The sequence below is a fragment of the Toxotes jaculatrix genome, chromosome 12 (assembly GCF_017976425.1).
Source record: "Toxotes jaculatrix isolate fToxJac2 chromosome 12, fToxJac2.pri, whole genome shotgun sequence".
Lineage (NCBI taxonomy): Eukaryota > Metazoa > Chordata > Actinopteri > Toxotidae > Toxotes > Toxotes jaculatrix.
In genome coordinates this window covers 19,741,192-19,765,808 of record NC_054405.1, presented here as the reverse complement: position 1 = coordinate 19,765,808, position 24,617 = coordinate 19,741,192, and the positions used below count along the sequence as shown (strand labels likewise).

At 42.1% G+C, this 24,617-nt stretch overlaps 1 protein-coding gene across 5 annotated transcripts; it reads left to right on the top strand.

Annotated features, from left to right (window-relative positions):
- The first annotated feature begins 923 nt into the window (after window positions 1–923).
- On the top strand, window positions 924–23,466 carry LOC121190966 (fibroin heavy chain-like). 5 transcript variants are annotated; one of them, XM_041051993.1, is made up of 48 exons: window positions 924–945; window positions 1,092–1,243; window positions 4,229–4,315; window positions 4,686–4,970; window positions 5,088–5,108; window positions 5,367–5,531; window positions 7,008–7,127; window positions 7,464–7,556; window positions 7,637–8,020; window positions 8,342–8,422; window positions 8,510–8,557; window positions 8,696–8,758; window positions 8,855–8,902; window positions 9,057–9,119; window positions 9,211–9,255; window positions 9,353–9,655; window positions 9,826–9,861; window positions 9,982–10,383; window positions 10,872–10,904; window positions 11,005–11,385; window positions 11,503–11,532; window positions 11,742–11,960; window positions 12,223–12,255; window positions 12,521–12,730; window positions 12,841–12,873; window positions 13,209–13,244; window positions 13,370–13,477; window positions 13,578–13,625; window positions 13,736–13,789; window positions 14,107–14,199; window positions 14,360–14,383; window positions 15,176–15,235; window positions 15,686–15,934; window positions 16,038–16,367; window positions 16,485–16,523; window positions 16,620–16,676; window positions 16,786–17,106; window positions 17,238–17,294; window positions 17,391–17,720; window positions 17,807–17,839; window positions 18,033–18,422; window positions 18,587–18,949; window positions 19,341–19,400; window positions 19,542–19,616; window positions 19,814–19,864; window positions 20,166–20,189; window positions 21,026–21,091; window positions 21,817–23,466. In XM_041051993.1, exons 2-48 carry the CDS (start codon window positions 1,168–1,170, stop codon window positions 21,858–21,860), a joined length of 6,171 nt encoding a protein of 2,056 aa, XP_040907927.1. In that variant the 5' UTR covers window positions 924–945; window positions 1,092–1,167; the 3' UTR covers window positions 21,861–23,466. The 5 variants fall into 5 exon arrangements, with proteins under 5 accessions (XP_040907927.1, XP_040907925.1, XP_040907924.1 ...); XM_041051991.1 differs by having other exon boundaries at window positions 4,229–4,429; window positions 18,590–18,949; XM_041051990.1 differs by having other exon boundaries at window positions 4,229–4,429; window positions 19,817–19,864.
- Window positions 23,467–24,617: the final 1,151 nt, after the last annotated feature.

Here is a 24,617-nt window from a genome sequence, read left to right as displayed (position 1 = left end):
TCCAGGTATGCTGACTGGTGTGGCTCTGTGGCAGCTGGGACTCAAGGTGGTGAGCGAAAACCACAAAGCTTTGTGGATAAATTCCTCTTGTGACTCACTGATCTAAATACATCTCCAAAGACATCTCTTAACACTATGTGACTTTTTTTTTTTAGCTAAGAGACAACCAGCACATGGACGATCTAACCCTAAAGTTTACATATGTGCTTTTTTGCTTCTCTGCTCTTTATTTTTTCTGTCCTCTGCTCTCATGTCTTTCCCTTACTTTGTATGTTGTAACTCTTCAGTGTTTCCTCTCAAATCATGCAGAAGATGCTGTCTTCTGACTTAAAGGTCACAAGGATCCACTTGTTTCAGGCATTTTTTTTATTTGACCAGGAAGAATGAAGTTGGCATTACTTCATTGTTTTTTAGAAACAAGCTCTAATGCGTTCCAAACTACCTCCACCTCCCTTTGGGCACGTGCACATATTTCACACAACTGTTGTTTATGTCTCTGTCCATCATGCATATTTATAACTTACATGTCAGACTCACAATATTTATGTTATCATTATGATTTCATTTTTACTAACTCATACATCTTTTTAAGCTACATTTCACAAGCTGATAGCAAAGATTCATGACATGAGTCTTATTGAGTCACTGCAGCGAGTGTTTTCTTTCGACTTGAACATGACACTGTTTGAAAATCCATGAGGAACTTCTGGCACAGTTTGCTTTTACTTTTTGAGGTGTCTGGAGAAAGCCAAAAAGGCAGGCACCTCCAATTTTTACAATTCACAGACTCCCTTGTCTCTCATACATGCCCTCTCTCTCTTGCTCTCGGTCTGGCTCTCGGTCCACAACCCACCCTTCATACTCCCCCTTTTTGGCAGTAGAGAACCACATAAATGCAGGCTAACAGTCACTGGGGGGGTGGAACAACCTATTTGGTCTAATGAGGTGATCCATTGTGCTTTCTCTCCCTCTCCCCCTCTTTCCTTGTCTATCTTTCTCTGCGTGTCTCTTAGCCAATTACACAGTGTCCTGTCTTGCATCCTGTCCCCTTTTTTTCTGCTCTCACTCATTTTCCCTCCTTCTTTCAAAAGGCCTTGTTGAGCCCTGATAGGCTTGCTGGGGATAAAACCTGGGGCTTGGACGAGGAGAGGGACATTTGGGAGAGAGATGGCGAGAGGGACGGTGGCCACATACCTACATGGAGTCCTTCTCCTGGCTCTGTGGAAACCATCACTGCAAGGAGGTGGGTCCCTTTTACTGCTTGTGTGCAGCGCTCAGCAGTGCAGCACCTGTGGATCAGGTGTCACAGAAAGTTTATGTAGCACTTTTAGCAGAAGAGGGATGCATGGACTCAGGTCCTGTTTTCTTTACTGATAGTTTAGTACATGTTCTATTAGATCTGTGATTTTAGGCACTGCAGCAACTATGATAATAATGATGATGATGAGGAGATTGCTTAAAATTCTACCTCAATTTGTTTGCTGCAGATTATTGATGATTATTGATGATGAAAAAAAATCCCTACTGCAGATTTTTCCCAGAATGCACGCTGCAAGCAATTTGCAAAAAACTGCCAAAGAGGTGAATTTATTTCTGTGTTGTTTCACTCATTTTTCAGGTATTATAAGTAGTAAGTAGTATTATAAGTAGTTATCATGGACATCATTACCATTTCTGCAGCCTTCTTTTTGACTTGAAGTCTCTGAAGAAGTTATGTGGTCAAGATTAAGAGTGTGTGAGTGGAATTGTAAGCTGCAAACCAAAGGTCAAACTCATCTCCAGTCCTGCTGTCAGATTAATAATCTGAGGATAATGGACTGAGCCTGTGTTGGACATGATTTACCTTTCCTGTATCATAAGGTTTTCAACAGTGCTGCCAATTCCTCTCACTGTTTTTTTTCTTTCTTGGTTATAAACCAAACGTGCCTTTGTTGACATCTTTGTTGAATGATATCTACAATCTTGTTGCTGTTACTTTCCACACAATTTTACACAACTAGGATTAGTACTAGTATCAAATGTTTGTCTGGGTGAACTGTGAAAGCACATCAATATGTAAACATGTTAAATAAGGATGACAATCCTTAGACAAACTAGACAAGCCCAGGTGTATTTTTTCATCTCAGCTCTTCCTCCTCTTGAGACATGAGTTCTGGACAACAGGATCATAGTTAAAGCTTTTAATGAGGTTCTGCACCTTATTAAAAGCATTAACTATAAACGTGTGCTCCAGACCTCATCCCCACAGATCTTGTCTCATTGTCTTGTCTGTTCAGGCTTAGAGTTGAGTGATGTGAGGACATCTTCCTTGTCTTGACAGAGGAGAGCAAAGGTGGGATTAGAAAGGTGTTCCAGGCTGCTGTGTAATTTGAATTCATACAAGGTCAAGCTGAACTACTGCGCACTGAGAACGGCATCAGGAGGCTTATCATTGGTTGTTTAGTTTGGATTTAGAATATTCACAGTTCAGATTTTTGAAACGACAGAAGGTATGATGGAGATAATTCAGTTGCCTTAATTAGAAGAGGCAGCATACAGCTGACAGAGACGAGGGGAGAGAGAGCAGGATGAACAATGGTCTGCAGTTCAGTTTTCATAACATATTCACTAACTCATTTTATGTTATACATTTTATGTATGTTCATATATATATGAAATCAACATTAAAAACAGTGCCCAGTGCACCTTCGATAAGATTAATAGTCTACAGCATGCTGGTAGCTCTGTGAGGCTGCATTGCTCATTGAAAGGAAAACCAAACTGTTATATAGATAAGGAAAGTACTGAACAAATTCGGATTTTGACCTGATGGTGCCGCTAGATGAAAAGTCAGGGAATCACTACACTTGACTAAAACCATGAATGTCAGCACCAAACTGTGTGGTGATTCATCCAACAACTGTTGAGACATTTCCATCCCATTCCCTGGCAACCCATGAACGTCCGTACCAGAATATGTATATATATATATATGTACATATCTGTATATGTTGAGATATTTTGCTAGAGAGATGAAAAATTTGACATGGCATCAGAGAAAAAGTCATGGGATCACCAGAGTCAATTCTCTGGGGATCATTAATGTCTGTACAAAATTTCATGGCAACCCATGCAACAGAGTGGAAATATGTCAGACTACACCAAGGTGATGCACTGACAGACAAACACTGACATCCCTTCAGCCATGAAATGAGACAAACATTACTAATTCAGTAAAAAGATATTAATGTCACTGTAGAAAAAAACATTCTTTTCTGAACAGTGAACCTTGAACAATCTTTACATGTACAATATCACCTTCACTAGAATTCACTGCCAAGCCCGACTGCTGTTTTATTTCAGCTTCCAGTGTAACATCTCTGGTGTGTGTGAGTGCATAGTTTTACCTGTCCAATGTTTGAGTTCAATAAAGATTCCTCTCAAAACAACAAAAGCTTATGGGGGAGGAGGTTTCTGCCCTACAGAATCCGGCGGGCAGAGCTGAATGACTTAACAGTGAAGTTATTTACTGTGTGCTGTTAATGTGCTGTACATGGCATTACTGTGAGATCAGTAACTCAAATTCTTCAGGAATCCCTGCAGACCTCTTCTTTTCACATCTGGACTGTGGGATGTTAAAAAACCTTTCCTTTTATAGTTGTTCCCTCTCTGAGTTTCTATTTTTGGCTGTTGTGATTTGTGAAGAGAACATAGGTGCAGAAAAGTGTGAGAATTATGACCAAAGGAGAATGCCTTTTGGATGAAACGGTGTTTGTTATCATCAACAGAGAAACTCAGAGAGCACAGGGTAGATAACCGCTATCTGCTTGTGTGGCAACTGATGCTATTTGGTAAATGTAATCCTTGTTATTCAGACAAATTAAATGGGCTTTACTAAGTACTGGCAAAGAGGAGAAAATTATGCCTCATTAGTCGTGACTGATGACTCATAAATTCCACAAATTCTGTCATCTGTCAGGAGTCCAAAGCAATGAAACCACCATTCATGTGTTCATGGACTGTTTACAGCTGACGTAAAGGTCTTTTTCTGCTTTTATAAGCAGAACAGTGTAAATTTGTTTTATTGAGAACAATAATAATAATAATGATGAAACATGATAATGATAATAAAACCTTTTTACTGAAACACAGTTGTAGGAAAAAATTGTTATAACTTGAAACTGTTAAAAAATCATGTTGACTTTTGGTTTTGAACATTATGTGACTCTGAACTGGTTATGTGTATCAGGTGTATACATACCTGCCGGAGCTGGTGGAGGAGTTGGAGCTGGCTTAGGAGCAGGTGCAGGACCTGGAACTGGATTTGGACCAGGAGGTACTGGAACAGGATTTGGTCCTGGAGGAACAGGGACTGGATTTCAACCTGGTGGAGGAGCTGGACCAGGAGGAGCTGGTGCTGGTCTAGGGAGTTTTGGACCAGGAGGTGGAGGTGGATGTCATTTGTGTTTTTTCATGACACCAATTGTGACTGGATGGTAAAAGCAACATACAGGCATCAGCTTTCAGATGCAGCTGTGGTCATAAAAAAAATGATACTTAAACATGTGTCATTGCTGATATGATATGATATGACGTGTTGCTGCTTTCACTTTCTGTACCAATATCTGGTTTGTCTTCATCTACATGCGTATTGTGTGTTTGTGCATGTTTCAAACCCATGTTGTCCTGGTGACTGCGTTCCTCAGGGGGCTATGGTGGTCAAGGACCAGGAGGAGTTGGACCGGGAGGAGTCGGACCAGGAGGTGTTGGACCGGGAGGAGTCGGACCAGGAGGGCTCGGACCAGGAGGCGTTGTACCTGGAGGAGTTGGACCAGGAGGAGTCGGACCGGGAGGGGTCGGACCAGGGGGTGTTGGACCTGGAGGAGTCGGACCAGGGGGTGTTGGACCTGGAGGAGTTGGACCAGGAGGGTTCAGGCCCAGCACCTTTGGTCCAGGCGGACTGGGAGTCGTACCTGGAGGTGTCAGCGCTGGTGAGACAAATATGGCTGATTGAAGTCTTAATTATTTATTTATTTCACCATCTGTAGAGCAAAGTTTTCCATTGTGCTGTTGTTGATTTAACTGCCATGCTTGCTTTCTTCTTACAGGTGGAAAGCCTCCAAAAACAGGTAAGACTTTCAGGCCCAGGTGTTGTCAGAGCAATGATTTAAGATTGTGTTGAGTCTTCTAGAAGAAAGGTCTTTTAGTTAGTCATTAATTAGAACAAAAAAATAAGTTCAAATGTCATGAACTTTATTCATGGAAATCATTTAATTGTTTATATCAGGCATGTAGGAACAAACCTAGAGACAATCACAGTGGTTCTAACCTGTTAAAACCGTGCAAAATTGTCTGATTTTTCTTGGCACCTTATTTCTCTCTCGAAGGTGGCTACGGTGGTCGTGGAGGAATAACTGGAGGGTTTGGAGCAGGACAGGGAGCTGGAGGTGTGGGAGGAGGACTGGGACTGGGCGGTCCTGTGTCAGGTGGCTTCGGACCAGGTGGTGTCGGGCCCGGAGGCTACGGAACTGGGCCTGGAGGAGTTGGACCAGGTGTTTTGTCTCACAAATATATTTAAATGTAAATGTTAGATCTTTCATTTCTTGGAAGGATTAAATCATGAAAGTTTAAATAATAAGTGAAGGTTTGTGGAAAACCTGGAAAGTGAGGTTAGACATTCAAATAAAATAGAAAATAAAACCTCACCCTTGCAAGTCTGTGCAACATGTGGAAGTTCTGCAGTAACTTTATGTTTGGACATATAAATAATATTCATGCTGAATCCAACATGTAATAAACTTAAGCTTCCTCACATACACGTGGACCAGTGGTCAGCCCCTGTACTGTAAATATTGTTCCTCTGCCCAAGTCAGTGCAGCAGGATAAGGATTGCATATATGTACCGTTATTTCATTTCCTCATTACCTCAAAGCTATAAGCTATTGTTGAGGGGCCACTCACCCTCGAGCGCACACACATGCACACATACAGTGATAACAGCTAATGCATGAAGCATGGCAGGTCCCAGAGAAAGAACGGAAGTCATCACGTCAGTCAGAAAGACTGATTTGCTTTGGAATTTCAGGCCTCTCTGTTTTTCATCCCCCATACATGCGATCCTTGCCTATACAGGACGAGGAATGTTGGTGATAATATCCAAACGATTCTTAGAGGTTAAGCCTCGGCTTTGTGGAACCTTTTGAATTCCTCCCATTATGTCGGAGCGTAGAAAACTGGTCAGTGTAAGCACAGGAAAGAGACTCATATGTCACACTTTCCAGTTTACGAAAAGTCTGGACATCTCAGCGCACGCATACCTTTACACAATAATGCCCACAAAGTGTGTCTGAGTTGTCCTGCTCCACCCTGAAGAATATGAAGCAAACATCCTGGTTCACCTGAGCAAGCAGTGGGAGGCATGCAATTCTGAACAGTGTGCCGTAATTTCAAAAGTACACAAAACCAATTCAAGAAAAAACTGTGCAAAATATTGTATGACTACAGTGGCCTAAAGGTGCTTATGACATTGGAGAGATTTAAAAAAAGAAACAAAATAGATGTGTTGTCATTATGCATAAGTTGAGAAGGTAGAAGTGACTGACCTAGTTTAAAATCGTGTATTTCAATGTGAAGTATCATGTGAACCTGTTCTCTTTTAACTGAGACAAGGGACTGAGATGATTTCTCCAGTGTCCCCCTGTGTTTTGTCTCTTGTCATCTTCCCACACAGGCTTCAGTTTCTTCTCTGTAGCCTTGTAGTTGTCACTGACCTATCTACATCCAAACCCTACAAGAGATTTAAGCGGTTTTGAAGTCAACACTTCAAACTAATTTTCAAAACCTTTCTGGAGAACAAGTTAATCCTAGCGAGGTTTCTCTTGGGCAGCCATCATACGTGTATAACTTTACAAAAGGGTGGAGTCGCACAAGGACACACTGAATTCATTAATGTATTATGTAGTGTATTGTGGTCACTAGAGCAAGTACAGAAAACACTAAGTACTGTTTCTCTTTTATCTGCTCATTAGGATATGGAGGCCTTGGGGCAGGAGGTTTGGGTGGGGGAACGCTTGGAGCAGGAGGCCTCGGGACTGGCAGAGGTCAGGGAGCTGGAGGGCTGGGTGCTGGAACAGGTTACGGACCTGGAGGTCAGTGATTTTCTTTTGTCCACATCTGTTTCTTTACATGATCCACAGTAATAGGGTTAAAAGTACAGGCTTGTTTCTTCTTACAAGCAACAAGTGCATGAACTAATAAATGCATTAATAACAGAGGTTGCAACACTAATAATTTGGCTCAGCAATATGTGTGTGGCACAAAGCATTGCAAATCAGAGATGCTCTTGTCAAACACCCAACAATATGGTTGAAAAATCCTTCTCTTTTCCTTACAAAGCCACACACTTTACATTTTATATATTGCTTAACTTGTTTAAAAAAACTTGTGTCTAAAAGTGTAATTAGCAAAGCTCTGTTATGACCCAGGAGGATATGGGGGCTTCGGAGGTGGTTATGGACCAGGTGGTGTTAGTCAATACCCAGGAACTGGTGGAATTGGTCCTAAGCCTCCTAAAACAAGTAACTATGAACCATTTATTATTAACACTACATAGTTTCAGTGATGAAGATAGGACTGAATTTTTATTTTCTGACCTCAGGTGGGGCTGGAACATCACTTGGAGGAACAGGTTATGGGCCTGGTGGTGCAGGGGTTGGGCCTGGTGGAGCAGGAGTTGGGCCTGGTGGTGCAGGGTTTGGGCCTGGTGGTGCAGGGTTTGGGCCTGGTGGTGCAGGGTTTGGGCCTGGTGGTACAGGATTTGGGCCTGGTGGAACAGGATTTGGGCCTGGTGGAGCAGGAGTTGGGCCTGGTGGTGCGGGAGTTGGACCTGGTGGTGCGGGAGTTGGGCCTGGTGGAACGGGAGTTGGGCCTGGTGGAGCAGGAGTTGGTCCTGGTGGTGCAGGAGTTGGACCTGGTGGAGCAGGAGTTGGACCTGGTGGAGCAGGATTTGGGCCTGGTGGTGCAGGAGTTGGGCCTGGTGGAGGTAGATAATATGATTAACGTAATACCATACTGTATACAACATGTACATATATGTATTCTACAATACAGAGAAAGTTTCATATTAAAAGTACTAATGATTAAATGCAGTGTCTGCACATTAACAATGGTTATTAAAATATTAGTCATTAAAACACAGAGATACATTGTATTTCTAGGGAACAGGTTTTTTCATCTACATTTATTCTTAAGCGTCCTATAAAGTTTTCACTGTTAAGTTTTCACGTTACATTAAATTTCAGAAATACAACTCTAAGAACTTCCAGGTGAATAAAATGTGTTGTTTTTCTATTTCCTGTTTCAGTTCCGTTTCTTCCACAGACTGGTACTACCGGGCTAGGACCTGGAGGGAAAAGTGGTGGTAAAGCATCAAAACAGGTTCCAGGTAAACTCGAAAAAACAGAATTAATGATCAACCAGAGACACTGAATTTATTTGACCAGTGTCTCAACTTGCATATGCTGTCATACAGGAATTGGGGTGCCTGGGCTCTACCAAGGTGGTCTTGTACCGGGCCAAGGTATGTTGTAAAACAAAACATATAAAACATGTATTAAATAACAGAATAACATATAATACAATGTGAGTAATACAGTATTTTTAGAAAAAAGTTCAAACAGTTGTTGGATTTTTCTGTCTTTCCATTTCCCCTGGCTAGGTTTTGGAGGCCGTGGTGTTCTCCCTGGAGTGGCCACAGGATCTGGACTTGGGCCCCAGACTGGTTTGTTAATGCATGCTATGCCAGTAATCTTGGAGCATCACATCTTGGCATGGCACACATGCCTAAAAATAAAAACTATTGCCTTATTCCTCATAGGGGCTGGAGTACTTGGCCAGGGGGGTACTGGACCAGGAGGAGCAGGCAGTGAGTGAAACTGACAAACTGTGTTTTATTATAGGTTTTTAACTAATTACTGTGATCTTTAATATTAAAAGGTTAATTAATAATAAATAATCTCCAAGGCTACAGTTCAGTGTTTCCCAGGATAAGCACCTCTGAACTGTATTTCTCACCTTAGATGGTCGTGGACAGCTATTGCCAGGGGTTTTTCGTGGCTACCCTCTCATATCACCAAAATCAGGTACACAGGAACACAGAACTGTAGAAAATGTAAACTATAAAGAAAGAAACTTATTCATCAATTATTAAACTATTTATTTTCTCATTTACAGGGGCAGGCAAATCAAAGAATCCAGCCAAAGCTGCAGCTAAATACGGTAAAGACACAAGTTCATGGCATGAGGCACCAGCATCATCCACTTAATAAATAATTTGAACTGACATTTTGGTGAGTTAACCTATTTTCTCGACCAGGTGGAGCTGGAGCTGGAGGAGGTGCACTTGGTCAAGGTGGCGCTTTAGGGGTTGGCGCTGGAAGGCTCCCTGGAGGAGGGCCAGGGGTCACACCTGGATTTGGAGGTGGAGTTGGAACAGGAGGTGGACCTGGGGCTGTACCTGGATTTGGAGGTGGAGTTGGAACAGGAGTTGGACCTGGAACTGTACCTGGATTTGGAGGTGGAGTTGGAACAGGAGTTGGACCTGGAACTGTACCTGGATTTGGAGGTGGAGTTGGAACAGGTGGTGGTCCTGGAGTAGCCAGCGGCATACCTGGTTTGGGTAAATCAGTCTTAAAAGTCTTTTAGGGGAGACTAGAATGCAGGATGTAATACTTTTCTAATGTAATTAACCTTTCCTGGAATATTTTCAACAAATACATCAAGAATGAATAAACCTTTATTAATTTATATTAATAAACATTTATATATTAAAACATTTTTATGCCACAGGTTTCGGCCCTGGCTCAGCCAAAGCACGCAAATATGGTGAGACATACATGCACAATTTTGTAAATTATCTATATAACATAATACATATGTGGTGTATGCATTTAACAACTATTTAGGTCTGTTCCTGAGACACACAAACGCCTTTAATCTCTCCAGGTCAACCAGGTGGTATAGGCACTGGTGTAGCTGGAGGCCTTGGAGGAGGAGGACCAGGTGGAGGAGCTGGAGTTGGCCTCAGCACAGGACTGGGGCCTGGCACTGGCATTGGGACAGGTGGGCCAGGAGGTGGCTATGGTTTTGGTCCAGGTGGTGTAGGCACTGTTGCAACTGGAGGCCTTGGAGGTGGAGTACCAGGAGGAGGAGTTGGCTTCGGCACAGGTGTGGGGCCTGGCTCTGGGGTTGGTTTTGGTCCAGGTGGTGCTGGCACTGGGCCAGGTGGCATTGGTCCTGGTGGCGCTGGTGCTGGCCCCGGAGGAGCTGGTTATGGTCCCGGTAGAACTGGGTACGGACCTGGTGGCACTGGAACAGGATTAGGAGGAGCAGGAACAGGCCCTGGAGGTAATTATAAAATTAAAAAACTTTGGTTTTGGAAAAATACTCAACAGTAGCAGCTTAACCCTGTGAGCCCGTACGTATCATATATGATACCCACATTTCTGGGACTCATTGCATCACCATCAAGCATAAACTTTGCATTTAACCCTTTTAGATGAACTCTTATGCTCGTATACTGACTCCTGGTAGACACTCCTCACTTTTCTAAATGTTTTGACATGTGTGATACAAACAAAAAATATACTTAGAATTTTTTTTTTTTAATTTTTTTTTTTTACATTTTGTCAAAGGGACAAATAAAGAGTTCATATTTGAAAAATTAGAATTTTCTGACCATTCTTTCATAGTTCAGGTCTCACAGGGTTAAAATAGACTACTAACAGTAATAGTTCAACATACAGTAATCAGAGTAGAAGCTAAAGATACAGTAGTACCACAGACTGCATTGTATTAACAAAGATAAATGTATAGTGACTATATTTGTATTTCAGGGTATGATGCCAGTGCCAAAGCTCGTAAATATGGTAAGAATAGTTGCAGAATTGGAAAACTGCATTCAAATGTATAGTGACTATAGTCACTGTGACAGAATATCAATAAAATAGGACTGTTCTTCTCTTACAGGCATGTTAAGCGGAGCACTTGGAGGTACAGGAACAAGTACTGGTGGAGTCAGGCCTGGTGGTGCTGTTACTGCTGTTGGACCTGGTGGAGTTGGACCTGGTGGTGCTGGTACTGGTGTTGGACCAGGTGGAGTTGGACCTGGTGGTGCTGGTACAGGCTATGGACCTGGGGTTGGAGTTGGACCTGGTGGTGTTGGTACAGGATATGGGCCTGGTGGAGTTGGACCAGGAGGTGTTGGCACAGGCTTCGGACCAGGTGGAGTTGGACCTGGCAGTGTTGCTACAGGCTATGGACCAGGTGGTGTTGGGCCAGGTGGTACTGGTACTGGCTATGGACCTGGAGGAGGAGTTGGACCTGGTGGTGCTGGCTATGGACCTGGAGGTAGGATAAAAAACTAGAATGAAAGATAGGGATATATAGATATTGGACAAATATTCAAATAGATCCACTGGCTCATAAATTACTCTTAAGGGGTCTTGATGTGTCCGTGTTTTGCAGGTTATGCTGGTGCCAAAGCCCGCAAATATGGTAAGAGACAACTTTTTAAAAAATTTAAGATTTATTTGTTTGTCATCAACAGGTCTTATGGTCTTTACAGTAAAGTGTGATCTAATGTTGTTTGTATCAAGAGAGGAAAATATAGTCAAATGCATGTAATATCTGATGAAAACAGCCAGTTGTTTGTCAGTGGAGTACTGTGGACTGTAAAATTTCAAATAAAATGCCTCTCTCTGCAGGTCTGCCTGGAGGTGTTGGAGGTGCCCTAGGGGCAGGGGGACTTGGTGTCGGAGTTGGTCCAGGTTCTGGGCTCGGAGTAGGGGGAGGGGTCCCAGGAAGAGGTGTTGGACTAACGACTGGTGGTGGACCTGGAGCAGGATTGGGAACCAGTGGGATACCTGGTTCTGGTGTTGTAACGGGAGGTGGACCAGGAGGCTTTGGACCAGGCAGTGCTGGAGGTATGAACATTCTCAATTCCTCAGAAACTCTATGAAACAAACAGAAAACTGAACATATTATGCATATGTACATGAAAAACTCACTAATAGTTGCCTATCTTTTATTCATGCTGTCATTATTCATATAAAAACATTCGTAGTGTTTTACCACCAGCATACTGCAGCTACAACAGCCTTGTCAGGATTACTGGACTGAATGAATAGTGCTGGATCTGTCCACATCAAGGTATTTCTGAATTATTCTCTGGTGTTTCTCTCATAGGATATCCTGGGGGACCCAAGTCTCTCAAATACGGTGCGACTTACACATTATTTTGGGAATAAAACATCACATGATGATGATGTTTTATAGGGAAAAAAATGCAGTATGCAGTGGGTATTGCCAAAAGAAAATCTGACAGATTTGATCAATTTGATAGATTGTCCAGTAAGTTAAAACATAAAATCTGACATGTGAGGTGATCCCAATTATTCACATTTTTGCTAGCAATGGCACCTCAATATTTAATACTTTTATGCAAGAAAAAAACTACACCTCACACACATTTGCTCCTCCTTAGGGCTTCCTGGTGGTGGCGGAGCTCCAGGATCTGGTCTGAATGGAAGATTTGGTGGCCCAGCAGCAGGTGGGTATGGCCCTGGGACCGGAGGAGCACTTGGGACTGGAAGACCAGGATTTGGACCTGGTGGTTTTGGGCCTGGCGGATATGGGCCTGGAGTTGGAGCTGTGCCTGGTACTGGTTATGGACCAGGGGCTGGATATGGAACAGGTTGGGTGCAAGGATAAACAGATAATAGACACAGTTTGCAAAAAACTCCAAACTAAGCTAAATCCCAACTTGATAGAATCCCTAAATTAAATGATTTTTCTTATTTACAGGCTATGGAGCTGGATTAAAACCTGCTAAATACGGTAACAAATTCTCCATTAATTGTCCAATTACCATTAACATCTCAAAATTTCATCCAAATTCCAGTACCTCTGTTGGTGGTTAGTAGTTAACATCTTATGGTAAAATATTATGTAAAATGTCACATTAATGTGGTTGTAAAGACAGTCCTTCTATTCTGAAATGCAGGTCAGATATTTGGGTCATATCTTTCCTGACATATCACTCTGCTAAAAAGCTGAATGCCAACAGTAGTGAGGTGTTGTGATGTAATATTAGTTGGTCAGCCATCTTTGCTGCAGTTGAATCACCTGAGTAGCCAGTTATTATACCATGTCTAATTTGTTGTGTTCCCCAGGTTATGGTACACCTGGATCTAAAGCTGCTAAGTACGGTAAAGTGTAGTTTGTCCAGTAGAACATTACACATACATTATAAAGTAGTTTGAACTGAGGGAGCTGAGCTATTTAGGAACTTTTGAACTTACCAGATTATCTCTTATCTCTTATTAAACTGCAGGGCAACCTGGTGGAGTTACACCTGGTGTAGGAACAGGGACTGGCACTGATGCTTCAGTCAATGGCACCAGCACTGGCAGTGGCACAGGGACAACAGCTGGACCCAGTGGTAAGCTTCAAGGATTAAGAATAAATATTTTTGTAACAGTCAATAATTTATCATTAATTAATTAGATGATCTGTTTGTGATAATCTGTTTTCTCAATCAGGAGGACGACTTGGAGGAGCAGGAAGCACACAAGCTCCAGCATCAGAAGGTACCTGTTTTTCCCAGTTTCCAATATGATCATCATCTGACATATCAATAATTATAAATACTGTACTATTTTCAGATCTTAATCCTTTTACTACTTTGCCCTTATTCCAGGTGATAGTGCCACTGGCAGTGTGATAGAAGGGTCTGGAAGTCCTGGAGTTGAAGGTGTGTTTAAATTTTCTGGATACTTGAGAACCTGGGTTTTCTCAGTTTGAAATCATGCACAGATTTTGTGCATAGATGGCGATTAGATTTCAGGTCCAGTAATGCAATGATGTGATGGCTGCAGAAGAATTCTCCCAGACTGCAAACACCTGTGCAGCAACATAATGGCAAAAAAATATTTACCATTTACCAATATTTACATTATTACCTGAAAAAAAATGTTTTTATTTATTTGCACATATTTTCTCATATTGCACTGTATTTCCTTCTAAAAAAAAAAAGTGTACACAAATGAAAAGCCATCAATATTGAAACAGGAGGTACTAGCTCAGCCGGCAGACCAGTGGGAACAGGCCGTGATGGGGAAGGCTTGAGTGGGACAGGAATCCCCATCCTTGCAGCAAAACCAGGTATTTTGAGTCAAAATTCACATTAATGCAATGTAAAGGTGGCAGTTTATATGGCCACAACTAAATTCAGGAGTATTTTGGAATAGTGTTCATGAAAATGTGTTGCCTCACATCTTGTCTTCCCACTTTTATGTTTTTTTAAATTATCTTTATGAAACAGGACTCAATGGGACTGACGTTCCAGGTCAGTGTTTATTTCACAGCCAGAGCTTCTACATGTCTGTATGTCTGTGTGAGCACTGTGTGTTCATCCATGTCTGTAAGTACGTCTGTGGCTGTGTCCCTGCTAAAATGTAGGCTAAGTATTGGTGCTGTATCTTTCTCTCCAGCTGGAGATCCAAAAACCTGTCAAACAGAATAAATTTGGTGGAAAGCAAACGAACAGTGTTTTCTAGATTTGGTGTGGACAGTGCCATCATGTGGTCATTTATAAAGTGCTTTATGTTCTCACTCTTAAACTTTGAAGAGTAGAGATAAATGATTGTCCGCCTCTTCATCTTCATCTTTTCCAAATACGGTTAATGACAGATTTTAATATCTCTGAAAATTTTATTCATTAGTTTTTCAATGTGCCTCACTGTTATTTGGCTGTCAAAGTTAGATGAAGAGTTTCAAAATGCATTCTGAAAATGCAGACATTCAGCAACTGAAATAAAATTTCACTTTTATATCAATGCTAACATTTCTAACATATATGATTTAAATTCAAATAGGGAAAAGTGACCTTAAAAAGCTCAAATCTTCTAATGCAGACTGTATATTTACAAATCAAAACTGAAAGGCCACAAGATCTTTACAACTACTAGAATTCAGGTAACATTTAGAGACACTGAGCACAAATGCTGCATGCAACTATGATTCCTGCTTGTGCTTCTGAGACTTTTAATTATCGACTCCGTTTCTAACTCCCCTCTGCAGAACTCTTGTGGGTAATATTCCTCGACTTTCCTAAAATTTCACGGTACAATTTTTTCAGGTTCTGGTGGTGACCTGTCAAGTGGGACACTGCCTGGAGCCAGACCTCTCAAACCCCCAGGTGAATTAAACAATTTACATCTCCAGGTTCAGTGTGACTTATTTATAGTGCTTACCTAGTAATGAACAGCAGATTACAAACAGGAAAACACAAGGCCATACTAAACAAGTTCCTCTAAGTGATAATCGTAAGCTCAACTGCCATCTATAAAAAGCTATTATATATTTAGAACAGCAGTTTCTCTTCTTCAAGCACCCATTTGTCAAAACTTATAGAAGTCTCGTACGTATTATTACATTTCAAAGATTATGCCATTAAGATGTAAAAAGAAAGGTGACAAAAGATAAACAGATTTGCAAGTCACAAGCTGGAGACTGTACTTACCAGGCTTCTTCACTGTAATGCTTGTTTGGATGTAACAGTTACTAACTTTGCTCTTGTTTCCAGTTTTAAATACTACACTGAACTACACTACAACAGGTCTAGTGTCCAACTGTGCCCTGTCTGCAGGTGTCCCCAGAGGTGACACACCAGGTGAAGGAGATGGAGAGGGAGGTCCTGATGGTGAGAGAGTTGGTACAAGAGTCACAGGCGGAGGACCGGGAGGAGTAGGAGGAGGTCCTACCAGTGCAGCAGGAGTAGGTGGAGTTTCAGGTGGTGTAACAGGTGTGGGAAGAGGAGACAGTCCTGCGGCTGGAACTGGAGTTGGACCAGAAGGTGCAACTGGTGGAGTTGGGGGAACACCAAAACCACCCAAAGGTGCCATTCTTGCCATCTGCACTCTTCACACATTATGTCTTACATCTATCCCCATTCAGTAATAACAACTGCGTCATATTATATGTTTATTTTTTAAATGTAGCATACAGACCTGATGGGACTGTGGCAGGAGGTGTAAGTGGTGGACCTGGAGGAGTTGGAGCCGGTCCTGGGGGAGTCGGTGCTGGTCCTGGTGGAGTTGGAGCTGGTCCTGGTGGAGTTGGAGCTGGTCCTGGAGGAGTTGGAGCTGGTCCTGGGGGAATTGGAGTCGGTCCTGGGGGAGTCGGAGCTGGTCCAGGAGGAGTTGGAGTGGGTCCTGGAGGAGTTGGAGTGGGTCCTGGAGGAGTTGGAGTTGGTCCTGGGGGAGCAGGCTTGGTACCTGGGGCTGGTGGGGCCAGTGGAGTAGGAACAGGAGCCCTTAAACCTGGAAAAAGTGCGCTGCTTAGATTTTTTGGTTTCTGAATTGTTTGCATACTCACCCTAAACATTCACACCTATGCCTATATTACAATTCCATACTTTTATGCATTTCTCACATTTGCCCTCATAGGCTATGGTGCTGGTGGAGCCGGAGTTTTACCAGGTGGAGGTATGCTAACTTGCACTATATTTGCCATCAAAATTACAGCAAACATATGACTGAAACAACCTAAAATACAGTGCATCTCTGCTTTTTCTCTCTCAGGTATACGTTACCCAACTGGAGCTGGAGTAGGACAGGGAACAGGAAAACTGGGCAAAGGTTCTATAAACTGCCAACCATTCAGTCATCTTCCTAAGAAGGCCTTAATTTTGCTTCAGCAATGAAAGAAGATTCATAATACATTCATTGACTTTTATCTTTCTATCAGCATATGGAACTCTAGGAGCAGGAGGCCTAGGTGGAGTCGGACATGGTGGCTATGGTACTGGCCCAGGAGGTTATGGTGCAGGACCTGGAGGTTACGGGGCTGGCCCGGGCGGCTATGGTGCTGTGCCTGGTGGATATGGAGCTGGGCCTGGAGGATATGGAGCCAGAGGCATTGGTGGTGGTCCTGGGGGTGCTGGAACGCTCGGAGTTGGAGGGGGTGGAATTGGTCCTGGAGGTACAGGTGGAGGCGTAGGAGGAGGAGTAGGCCCTGGTGGAATTGGCGGTGGACTGGGGGGATACGGTGGTGGTGTGGGTCCTGGTGGTAAGTTGAACTCTATGACACCAATATAATAAAGTTAAAATAATTTCGTTTTGATATAAACAGAACACATCTAATTTATATGGCATGTAATTTAAATATTGGTTGTTAATTTTATATGATTTGTTATGTAGGTTCAAGATATGGCACAGGTCCAGGACTGGGCACCGGCACTGGCAAACCACCAAAAAGTATGATAAGAATCAACAGATGTTCAGAGTAAACATACAGATACAGATACAAGAATTTATGCAGAGAACTGGAACTGAACCAATATTTGTTTTCAGGTTATGGAGCAGGAGCTGATGGTACTCGGGTTGGGCCTGGTGGCTATGGGACTGGACCAGGTGGAATTGGTTCTGGTCCAGGAGGTTTTGGCCCTGGTGCTGGTAGTTATGGAACTGGTGGCACTGGACCAGGTGGTTATGGGCCCAGCAGTGCCGGGACAGGACTCGGTGGAGTCGGAGCCAGGCCAGGTGGTTTTGGGCCAGGTGGTGTTGGACCCGGTGGTGTTGGCACAGGACCAGGCAGCTATGGACCTGGTGGAGCAGGGGCAATTCCTGGTGTTTACACTGCTGCAGGTCAAGGACTGGGGACAAGAAAGCCACCCAAAACAGGTATAACGATGATGTCTTTTAACATTTACAATATTTAATAATGTGTTATGTTTTAAGACATTCAGGCTCTTAACTCCTTCTAACAGGCTACGGATCATCCTCACTGGGTGGAGCTCAAGGTGAGAAACTTCTTTCTTCCAACACTTAAACATCTTTAAAATGTACAGAGTGTTTAGTGTATTTCTCTATGTCTTTATACATGATTACATACCAAATCAAGCTCTGTGCAAGCACTGTGAAGCAGTTCTGCTGTTTGTCAGTGTAAAATCGGGTTAGGTTTATTAAAAATCTATGGCTGTTTTCCATGTACAGGGGTTGTACCTGGTGGGACAGGCACTGGACCTGGCAGATATGGGCCTGGAGGCGTTGGACCTGGTGGTGTGGGCACAGGAACAGGAGGCTTTGGACCTGGTGGTGTTGGCACAGGAACTGGAGGCTTTGGACCTGGTGGTGTTGGCACAGGAACCGGAGGCTTTGGACCTGGTGGTTTTGGCACAGGAACAGGAGGCTTTGGACCAGGTGGTGTTGGCACAGGAACAGGAGGCTTTGGACCTGGTGGTGTTGGCACAGGAACAGGAGGCCTTGGACCAGGTGGTGTTGGCACAGGAACAGGAGGTTTCGGACCAGGTGGCATTGGAACAGGGACAGGAGGCTTTGGACCAGCAGGGCAAGGATTAGGAAAACAAAAACCTTCTAAAACTGGTAAGCAATGATCATATAAGTGAAGCAATGTGGCAGGTGATAGGGAAATATTAATTGTACTAATGGGGACACCTCTTAGATTTCATTGTTTAATTAAGAAGAGTAATTAGTAGAAAAGTTAGGCTAGTTTTGCTATATATTTATATAGTTGTGTTGTCTCCCAGCAGGAGCATTAGGAGGACGTGCAGGGGCTGGTCCTGGTGGAGTCGGAGCTGGACCTGGAGGCGCTGGCCCTGGAGGATATGGTCCAGCTGGAACTGGAACTGGTCCTTTTGGTTATGGGCCTGGGGGTGCTGGACCTGGTGGTTATGGCCCAGGAGGAGCTGGACCTGGTGGTTATGGCCCCGGAGGTGCTGGAACTGGAGGCTATGGCCCAGGAGGACCTGGAATTGGACCTGGAATTGGACCTGGGGGTTTTAGACCAGGTGGGGCTGGAGGATATGGACCTGGTGGCCAAGCACTTGGGACAAGGAAGCCTTCTAAATCAGGTTATGGCTCGTCATTGGGTGGAACTGGCTATGGACCAGGTAAAATTCTCTTCTGATGCATATAAATATCCCATTAAGAGGTTTTGGTAATTCTGAGTGCTAGCAGAGACTAGTGTTGACTTCGTGAAGGATATGACGTATTTTATTACCAACAAAACTGTAAACAATTGTGTCATTTCCATATCATACAATTCCTGAACAATTTAATGAGACAAAGTACAATAAACTTGGATCCATGTCCCAAAGATAACACTGGAATGCAGACCAGTGTTCTTCTTTTGGCTTTGTTGCTTTGTTTTTCTCTTTGTTTTCTGTTACTCTGCTCTAAGTAATGATTTTTCTAGAAAACCTACCCTTATTCTTCCTTTTAATTACTATTACTTATCATTTATGTAATCTAACATGCCTCTACCACACCTGTGTTCACCAGGCGGTGGAGTAGGAAGGCTTCCTGGTGTGGGAACAGGAGGAATCACTGGAGGTGGCACAGGTGAGTTTATAAAAGAAAATTATAACTACAACTGTACTAGCACCACATCATTTAGATGACAATACATCAGGTGCAGCAGAGCACATCCTGTACAGTTTAAGTGCTTGATTAATTTCTAAATGTTTATACTCACCTGTTCAGGCAGTGTAGCAGGAGGAACAGGGGCAGGAGGTCCTGCAGGAACAGGCCTGGGAGTAGGTGTGGGCGGCTTACCAGGTCAGTTTAGACGAAGCACTGACAAAATACAGAACAGTAATAGTTTGATTTTGTATTGTTTTGTTTTTTATTTCAATACAAATGCACTCACAAAATTCAGACCACTGCACAGCATATACCTGTCTGCTGGTGTGTCACAGTTAATTGAGAGAGTTGTACTGTGAGTAATGAAGACTGTAATGTGTCCCTTGTTCCAGCAGGAGGTGCTGGCCCGGGCTTTGGTGGGACAGCTGGTGGAGGCTACCCAGGTAAGACACAAGCACTCTGACTTCCAGAAATTATTTGACACTGAAATTATTTGAAATGATAAGCAACATATTTATAATATTGATAAACCTTAAAAAGGCATCAACACACATTGCTATATGCACATCAGGTATGAAACAGAAAATTCTTTTATCCAGAGAATCAGGCTTTGCATGGGGAATATTTGTGTCCACATATTTCCATTAGTGTCATTGTTGAGATATAAAAACAGGGTAAATGAGACCACTGTAAAGATTATTGGTTGTTGATTAAGAGTTTGTTTTTTCTGTTATTGTTCTGTAGGATATGCAGGAGCCGGGCAAAAATGTAAGAAAACTCACTGTGTGCTCTGGGAAAAAGAGCATGCTCTAATTAGCACACACCGAGCAGTTTATTAGGAACACAATACTAATACTGTGTAGGGCCTCCCTTCGCTATCAAAACGGCCTCAGTGTTTCGTGACAGGAATTCCACAAGATGTCAGAAGATGGTGAATAGTGGCCATAAAAGGGTGCACATGGTCAGCAACAATCCTCAGATAAGCTGGCCAGCTTGCTGGTAATAAGGGGCCCAAAGTGTACCAAGAAAACATTCCCCATGCCATTACACCACCAATACCACCAGGCTGGACTGCTGACATAAGGCAGGTTAGGTCTGTTGACATCAAATTCTGACTCTACCATCAGCAGGAACTGAGATTCATCAGACCAGGCTACATTTTCCCAGTCTTGAATATTCTGGTTTTGGAAGGCTGTGTCCACTGAAGCCTCAGATTTCAGTTTTTGTCGGAATAACCGCTGCTCACTGGACATTTGCTGTCTTTAGCACAATTTGGACTAAACTCTATCGACAGAAAATCCCAGAAAGCAGTTGAAGCTCCTGACCTGTATCTCCACAATTTCAATGCAGTCCACTACTGCCACAGGTGTTCCTAATACAGTGCTCAGTTAGCATATGTCTAACAATAGCACATAGACACACCATATACACTCAAGCACACAATGACCATAACAATCTAGATGAAGACAATCACCCATTTGTTTCTTGCTTTTTTGGAAAAACTAAGTTGTGTATGTTTTTATAATTTCTACTGTCAGGTATCCTTGTAGAGAGTGTTCATATCTGCAGAATAACTTTCCCTTTTCCCTTCTTGTCCTGTATAGCTAAGGCACAGAAGGCAGCCAAATATGCAGCCATGCAGGCCTTACTGGGAGCTGGGGGCTACAGAGGTAAAAATCCCACACATTGCATTATTTTATAGTGAGCTGTATCAATATTCTGTAAAGCACTGTACAGGAATTTTGTGAAATCAAGTCAACCAAAAATTTCTAGTTATCATCCGTTCATAATCAACATATTGATGAGTTCTTCTGACTTCAAGTGCTGAATGAATGTTCTGCTGAACATGGACAAAGCACATTAGCTCACTTCCCCAAGTTGAACTGTATGAGAATTAAAATTCACTACAAATTCTTCCTCCTCCTAGTTTAAAGATATGATGGAAACATTTTTTTGTGGTTTTTCCCTCTGATGCTAACCACGAAGAGAGTTACAGCACAGTTGAAATTAAACAAAGCCACTAGAGCCAGCTTCTTGTGTAAAAACCACCAATTTTCTCAGAATTATTGCAGGCGAAAAATAGTTTCCACAGAACTGGTATGTGTAAGACTTGTCACATAGTCTTACAGCCACAAAACAGCAACTGTGTGGCAAATGAAAATTGATTTACTGATTATAAATAAACTTTTGTTGACTGAACTTCAAGTCTTTTTATGAATTCATAATTTTACTTGACAAGTTCAAAAACAGTTCGGTTAATTTGAATGTAAAGTCAGTAGGGAAACTTTTGTTTTCATGTTGAACTAGAGTAACAGGTTAACAGGTGTTATTTTTACTTGTACTCCCTATATTGCATGTCAAGAGAAGACTCATTTTCTCTGTTCTGTTCAATTAGGTGCTGGCTGTCAGGGTAAATTCTGTGGCCGAAGGAGGAAGTGAGAGACCAACAGACAGGAAGTGACCTCATTAAAACAACAGTGGTGCTACTGCATGATCCCAGGCTGTAAATGTCTAGTCTGCCAAAGAAGCTAAAGCTTCAACACATTCCACATGTTACCTTTTTTCTTTTACTTTGATTTTATACAAAGGTCTCTTTCAAAAAGAGCAATGGTTCTCAACCTGTTAGTGTTGTGATTCCTTAAGGCAATGCCTCTGTTGCAGGCTGTTGTTTTCCTGAGTAATTCAGCAATGGTCAAAGAATTAAAAATAACTACTATTTCACTAGAAGAAGCACAAGTTAAACCAAGTCTGTACGGGGAAACATTTGTTTCAATAGGAATTTTTTTTCCCCTCATGAATCACCTGGCAAATTTCTGAGAACCCTGACTACCAGGCTGAGAACCACTGAAATAAAGGAAGCAGATTTCTTTTTAACTGTAAGACCAAGTTGTGCTATAATACAGTTTTTGCTTATTGTTGTTGTTGCTGCACTGAACATCATTTATGTTCCTGTGCAAGTATCACCATGAATCCTCTGGGTGAATACCAAGGACTCCCTCAGGGCAGCTCCTTCAGACCTGTCTGTATGCTGACACAACATTAAAAAAAAAAACTTTTCCTAGTCCACATTTTTCTCCAGTTCAACAGGGTTTCCCTGAGGTCTGCAGAGTGTAATGTCTGATTCACTAATTTTTAGCTTTGTGTACAGACAGAAACAGACGGTTGCTATTTTGGAGAACTGTGAACAAAAGGGACTCATAGTGGAATTTCTCATGGTGTGGTGTTCTGACCAGCCATTATCTGATCCCTGAAAAGCAGTCTGTGTCCATGTCAACTGTGCTAAGGCCTCGGCAGTAACAACAAATGTGGAGGATGAAGGTCCTCAGCCGTTAACACTTGTGAAATTCTTCCACTCCATTCACAACACTAAAGGCACTGTTTTATAGCTACATAACACTTATTGGTATACATGTAAAGTTTTGGTTAACATGCATCTTTTTTTTTTCATTAATAGAAGAATGTATTTGTTATGATGATATTCTGATGTGGCTTATATTTGACTTTTACACTTGCTGTTACGGAAAGCATTAAAACTAATTGTGAGGTAATATGATCTGAATGCGTGATGCATTTAAATGACATCTGAGGAGCGCTGATTACTGTTTTTCTCTTTTTGATTTACCTCCTTTAACACTGTTGTTCACGTTTACTAGTCGTGTTAAATTATGCTGAGAAAAAGCAGAAAAAGCTACGTTCCTTAACTATTTAGTCTCATTTTACAAATTCAAGTGAATTAATTCAGTATTAAGTGTTTGAGTTATTTGGTGTGTGTGTGAGTTTTAACAGTTTTTTGAGCTATGTAGTACTAGTGCTTTGTTTTCTACATTGTCCTTGAATATGTGCTGAATCACACTGTAGTCTGTGATATCATTAGGATTGAAAAAAGTGTAACTGAATCTCATCTTGCATTTGAGCTTCCAGTTGTGTCTCTGTCATGTAGCTCAATGTGTGTTTTTAACAGCTGTGTTTTTTTTATGTGGCCTATGAAGAAAACTGTGCACTTTTGTACACTTTCTGAAAATGCTCTCTAAAATAAAGAAATGACCAATAACACCTGCTTACGGTATTCGTTATTTCAAAGCAGCTACATGTTGCACATGCATAAAAAGCGAAACAGTAAATATGGTTTATGGCACAAAGTAAAAGCAGGGAGCTGCACATTCAGAGGCTGTTGGTTTTCAATGTGTTAATCTGTTGCGGTTTTCATAGCCACAAGTTAAGCTGAAAAGCGAAAAAGGAAACAACAAACTACTGCCCAGGCAGACTAAAAAAAATTAGAGCAGCAGCCAGACAACTAATACTGAAACTAAGCGTATCACACTGTGTACTTCACAACACTACACAGCATACGATGTAATCTATAGCACAGATAATGACCACTGAAAGAAAACTAAACCACAGAAGACACTATACAACTAAATGAAACATACCTGGGCCTTACTGTGACAAAACACACATATATCATAAATAATAAATGTTTTTAAGGCAGACACACACCTTTGTTTTATTATTTTGTGGGGCTGATGATACAGACATCCTCAAACCCACGACAGACACCTGTTTCTGTCAGTTCATAGGACCTGCACTGTGCATTTCATAAATTCATTTCCTGACATGATCTACCACTACCATGAATTACAGTCATTAAAGCTATAAATTTAGCAGATGGACTAATTATAGAAAAATGAAATAAAAATGTATAACCAGTGCTCTTCAAGCAAAATAAAGAGCAGAGGGTATCTAAGTGTCATATTGAACAGTACCAATGGTTTATTTCTTCTGATTCTGAACTGTTCCCCTTTATTGTGCTTCAACTCAATTCTCCCTCTTTGTTTCTTGTGTGTGTTGAATAGAGTGCTTTACTGAAGGATCAGGACAGTGCAGTAATTGGGGCATTCATAAAGAGATTATGCCTGTGCTGATGGGAACAGAGCTCAGTTCAAAACACACAGACTCACTGAGTCTCTCACACCACTTCTGAGAAAAACACGCTTTTATTAACTCATATTAACACTCATGTTGGTTTACATTTGAGAGACTGTAACCTTAACCCTCCCTTACTCTCTGGACTCTGTAAACTCTGCAGAAGAGTGTAACTGTATCTTGCAGAGGTCTACATACTAGAAGGAACATGAGGGGGGAGGGCAAAGCTGAACTTCTTTACTGGGATAGGTCTGTTTCTCTGCTACCAACAGA

Bases quoted from the DNA above. Each gene is read 5' to 3' on its own strand.
- LOC121190966 (XM_041051989.1), top strand. From the start codon at position 1,168: ATGGCGAGAGGGACGGTGGCCACATACCTACATGGAGTCCTTCTCCTG. The intron at 9,862-9,981 runs GTGAGACATACA...TAATCTCTCCAG, and splicing joins AGCCAAAGCACGCAAATATG to GTCAACCAGGTGGTATAGGC. The intron at 18,423-18,586 runs GTAAGCAATGAT...GTTGTCTCCCAG, and splicing joins ACAAAAACCTTCTAAAACTG to CAGGAGCATTAGGAGGACGT.